Source organism: Xyrauchen texanus, chromosome 12 (genome assembly GCF_025860055.1).
Source record: "Xyrauchen texanus isolate HMW12.3.18 chromosome 12, RBS_HiC_50CHRs, whole genome shotgun sequence".
NCBI classification, from domain to species: Eukaryota; Metazoa; Chordata; class Actinopteri; order Cypriniformes; family Catostomidae; genus Xyrauchen; species Xyrauchen texanus.
Genome location: NC_068287.1, coordinates 4,737,090 through 4,742,180, shown reverse-complemented (window position 1 = coordinate 4,742,180; position 5,091 = coordinate 4,737,090). Strand labels below are relative to the sequence as shown.

Genomic DNA, 5,091 nt, shown 5'->3' with positions numbered 1-5,091 from the left:
TCGCTTGATACATGCCACTAAAAAAGTTGGCAACTGCCCAATAACTTTTCATGAAATACTATATTTCACAAAAGTTGGGACACTGTATTTCCAGATTATTATTAGCTGGAGTTCTGTTATCAGTATTATATTAAAATACTAATAATACTAAGTTTATATATAACATTATATTTTAAATTAAATTTTTTAATAATTGAATACCCTTGTATTTTTTATAATAGGTACAATGACGCAAAAAGGCACCTCTTAAGGATTCTTTTAGTTTATCAGGATACATTCATTTTTATTGAGTATTAATGAAGTAACATAATTTATGTGAAGGTAAGAAGGTAAATAATATCGGAAGGTTGAAGGGTGATTAAAATTCGTTAAAAAACTACTTTTTTTAGCCACACTTGGTATAAAAGCCCACGGCAAAATATGTCAATGCAACACTTTTGAGACATTAAAATGTGTGTGTGTGTGTGTGTGTGTGTGTGTGTTTAAAAACAAATTATGATTATGCTTATTCAAAATAACCACTTAAGACAAGTGTGAACCATTTCCTGTTCATTTAAATCACATTTGAAATGTAATAATATCTCAATTATTCTATGAACAAATACATTTCTATTGTGACTTTGAGGATTTTTCATAACATATAAAACCCTCCCCCCTTATTAAACGCTCATTGTACCCTATAAGTATATATAATTATAATATAATTATTAAAAGAGTACTGTAGAAACACTTGTGAAGGTTCTTAACAGTAGTCGGTAACATTAGCGCCGTCTTGTGGACAGATCCGGGTATTACCACAACTCATATGAACATTATCCTGTATGTACTTACGATCTCTGTACGGTAATAAATGTAACATATTTACGCTCTTTGTTACAAACATGGGAACATATTTCCTAATTATAGAAAACACTACATTAACTAAAGTGGCAAGGGGTCTAAACCTCTTTTTAGAGAGATTATTATCCTGACTTCACTCATGGCGCTCATTTGTGCCTGAAGATCCGCATAAAATCCGTAAAAAGAATTATCACGCTGTTGATTGGCAACGCTATCTGTTCATCGACAATGATGAGGTGATGTAGTAAGAAATACGTTTACAGTAAGAAGACAGATCTGGAAGAGCACAGAGGGGGAGGGGAAGAGCATTTGTAGTACCAGGAATAGTATTACTGAGAGCCTACCCTTACTGGAAAAGTCCTACTGAGGGAGGAGTCAAACTAAAACATATGAGCACACAAGTACAAATAACAGTACTTTCAGCACAAGAACAATGAAGAAACACTAACTTCTCTTAAGAGTACAAGCTCACTACATTGGATATATTAAGAAAGTTCTCGTCTACCAACAGAAACATTAAGGTAAGAGAGACTCTAAGATTACTTATACATTTTATGTAGTTTATGGCAAGTGACTAAGTGGCAACAGAGTGCTGAAAGTTCTTAATTTTTCTTGAATGAGTCCCTACTTTAAATATAATTTGAATGTGTATATAAATATCTTGTATATTAGAGTGTAAGAAATATTTTTTTCTAAAAACTTTTGGTCACTGATCATAAACTTCAAACGAAAGAAGAACGTTTAATTTTAATTTTAGCCTGAAACAAAGGAATATTTTGGGGGTATCTTTAATTGTACTTTAATGGCTTTAAACTTTAAGCTTGGTTTTATACAGATCTAACATTTTCTCTAGTCTTGACCCCTAAGAACAATCAAATGCCTGTCTTATTGAAACTTATTTCTTGTAGTATACTAATCTTATATCTTCCTTTTCAGGTTCCTGTAACCGGCTTTAAGAGACTCACACTTCCTCTGTAACCCATTTCAACAGAGCTCCATATACAGCGTGGTACAGGCAGCCTAAGGTTTGTGCACAGCGCCATGGTAACCCACAGCAAGTTTGACAGCGCAATGAGCAGCAGCCTGTTTGACGCAAACATGCGGCTGCCGTCTCACCGTTACAAGACCTTCAGCTCCAAACTGCAATATCAGATGGTGCAACACGCTGTCCGGAATCTTCAAGAGAGCGGCTTCTATTGGGGCCCCATCAGTGGCAAAGATGCCAATCACATGTTAAACTCAGAGCCCAGTGGGACCTTTCTGGTCCGAGACAGCTCGGACAACCAGCACTTCTTCACACTCAGCGTCAAGACCGAGCTGGGCACCAAGAACTTGCGAGTCCAGTGTGATAGCAAGTGCTTTTTCCTTCAGACGGACTCCAAGAGCATCCAGTCCGTTCCTCGCTTCGAGTGTGTGCTCAAACTCGTCCATCACTACATGCCATTGTCCAGGAGTCCACTGTCGATAGGAAACTCACAAAGTGCTTACTACATTTACTCAGGAGGTGATAAAATCCCCCTGGAGCTCTTGAGACCGCTACAGTGCACCATGTCCTCTCTGCAGCATCTGTGCAGGAAGACGGTGAACGGACATATAGACGTTTCCAGCAAAAGAGACCAGCTGCCTCAACAACTTAAAGACTTCCTACAGGAGTATGACGCTCCTATCTAAATCGATAGAGTGGTGGAACATAGATGTGGCTATTTTGAATGAAGAAACAAGAAGCAATGAGGTCGTTGAAGCAAGTGTGGCAGATGCTAAAGGCCTCTTGGTGCTTGATGGGCTGAGTTTATGAGAAGTATTGAGCTCTTCATGATGATTTTGAGTGCTTTCATTACTGAAAGACCAGCTTAGCATGGCCGGGTCTAATGGGGGGCTAGAGGGGGCATGGCACCCCTAGATTGTGCTCCCATCCAACAAAGAGACAACCAGTTGCCAACCCGAAAGATCAAACTGCTCCCCATAAAAGATCACATCCTAGTGCCGCCAAAGGCTTAGATCATACATTTCTTTCTGGTCTTTCTGGAGAAGGGGGTTATGAAGCCTGGTGGGGACACCTGCATCCAAAACACAACATATGCCGGTGACTGTCAATGCTAGTCTTTTCAACTGGGGGTATTCTTATGTGACTGATGTTCAAGTGCCATTTGTACTGTATTTATGCCTGTACCAGTGCCAGTATCACCAATCGCAGCCTCTGCACTTCCCCCGAATCAGCAAGCCTTTTAACAGGAACCAGCCTCCGCCTTCTTCCAAGTAAATATTTGTGCCTTTCAAGGGAAAAGGGAAGAAGTGAGTTACTGCACACCACTGAGGCAAAGCGAACATGCTGTTAAGAAATTTCTTCTAGAAGGGAACAAACGAGTCAAAGAAATGTATAACTTGACACTGAGAATGACACATATATATATATATATAAATATGGGGGTGATTCTTACAAAACATGTCAAGAAAATGTGTTACTAGTTTCTTTTTATTTTGGATTAAAATAGGACAAGGTCATTTTCTTGACACGTTTTGTGAGAATCACCCATCATGGACAAATGTCAGAATTCTGTTTATACTTGAAAGAGTGACAACTTTGGAGAAAAAGTTTTTGGAGTTTGAGGAGGGTTAGATCCAAAGTTGAGTTTGACAGGAAATGTGGTTGTGTTTAATGCCAGGAGCAGTTTAAAAGAGATTGCTTGTTATTGAATGTATTAACACACACACACTCACACAGGTGTTGTCTGTCTAAAAAATACCCATGTTTCACCTTGTCATACAAGATATTTTTTACATACTGTATATGATGATACATTCAGATCACTTATCTTTTGTAAAGATATATGGAACATTTGTCTCGATAATGCATATTTATATTTATACAACATTTCAATAATTTATTAAAGAGCACTATTTTTGTACAAACAAACTCCATGTTTGGTTATTCATTTTTATGGCCTATCTTTTGGAGTACATTACCACAAGAACAGAATACAATACTTTGTGAAATTTCATTTGCGTATGAATCATAGGTATGACTGTCGTTTATGATTCACATTCCAGATTCAAAGTGGATTCAAAGATATTCATGTTAGGGAGCGGGAATGTTCCTCCCCTCTTGGTCTGACAAGGCTGTTCCAGTAAGACTTTGATATGAGGAAGCTCAGGATTACAGTCAATGCTTTACACAGTATTTAAGGGAACAACCTTGGATAACATAAGCAAATTATCACAAGCAAGAAATTACATAAAAAAATGGTTCTAGGGCATAATGTGTTGGTTTCAACTGAAAAGTAATATCTATAAAATTACATTTTCTCCTAGTGTACATAATTAATGCCATCTGATTCTATTTACTTGATTTTAAAGACATTTTTAAACCCAACCTAAGTTGTTACCTAACGTAATTGTTAATTATGAACTGTTGTCTCTGGCCACTTGTTGGCTGCGATCAAACTCGTTGATTAAAAAAAGTGTTGAATTATTCTTTAAATAATTTCATATATAGGCACAATTCATATTCATATATTAGTCTACAAAAAAACTTTCAAGTATACTGTATAAGCATAATCCATAATCCATAAGTTTTTAAAGTTCAAGAGAAACAAATTCAGTCAAAAGTATTCAAACATTTGACTGGTACTCTGTGTACACGGACAGCTGATCTTCCTTCGTCAAAAAGCTTTTGGTAACTCAGTTTGTTTGCTTTACATGGTAGAGACTGTAATAATGGGGAAGAGGTGTGACGGTTGCAACTTTTGAACTCCTTTGAACTCAGTCTGCTGGGAAACCAGTCAGGTTTCTGAAGTCACGCAGTGTTGTGGTGTACCCAACAGCAATGGAATGCATGTACTTAAACAGCTGGGGAGTGTGTATGAGGGTTTGTCTGAGAGTGTGTGGGGGACATTGAGTGTATTTGTGTGAGTAAGACAATATGTTAGTACATATGACTGGATCTATATACATCGCCACATATATCATCACAATATTAAAAATGCATCTGTATGAGTTCATCTCTTCATTAAACTGTGTCATTGATACTTGACATTTGCAGACATTTCATTTCAACGCAATGCACACTACATCCATGGAGTTAAAAGGAGTAAAATACTTCGCTTAAGGCATGATTGTAATTAATAAAACTACTCTATTTCTGACATTAAAATCTGATCAGATGAGCTACATATGAATCCCTTGTAAAAAGGTACACGATTTGTCCCGTATTTAAGCTGGTCTGATGGCGTCATGGCAAAATTGTTAATTTAA

General features: G+C 37.2%; 1 protein-coding gene across 1 annotated transcript; it reads left to right on the top strand.

The window, feature by feature from the left end:
• Nucleotides 1–1,234: 1,234 nt before the first annotated feature.
• On the top strand, nucleotides 1,235–4,832 carry socs3a (suppressor of cytokine signaling 3a). The gene is made up of 2 exons (XM_052139350.1): nucleotides 1,235–1,361; nucleotides 1,777–4,832. The coding sequence occupies exon 2, from the start codon at nucleotides 1,882–1,884 to the stop codon at nucleotides 2,509–2,511; it is 630 nt and encodes a 209-aa protein (XP_051995310.1). The 5' UTR covers nucleotides 1,235–1,361; nucleotides 1,777–1,881; the 3' UTR covers nucleotides 2,512–4,832.
• The last annotated feature ends 259 nt before the right edge of the window (nucleotides 4,833–5,091 follow it).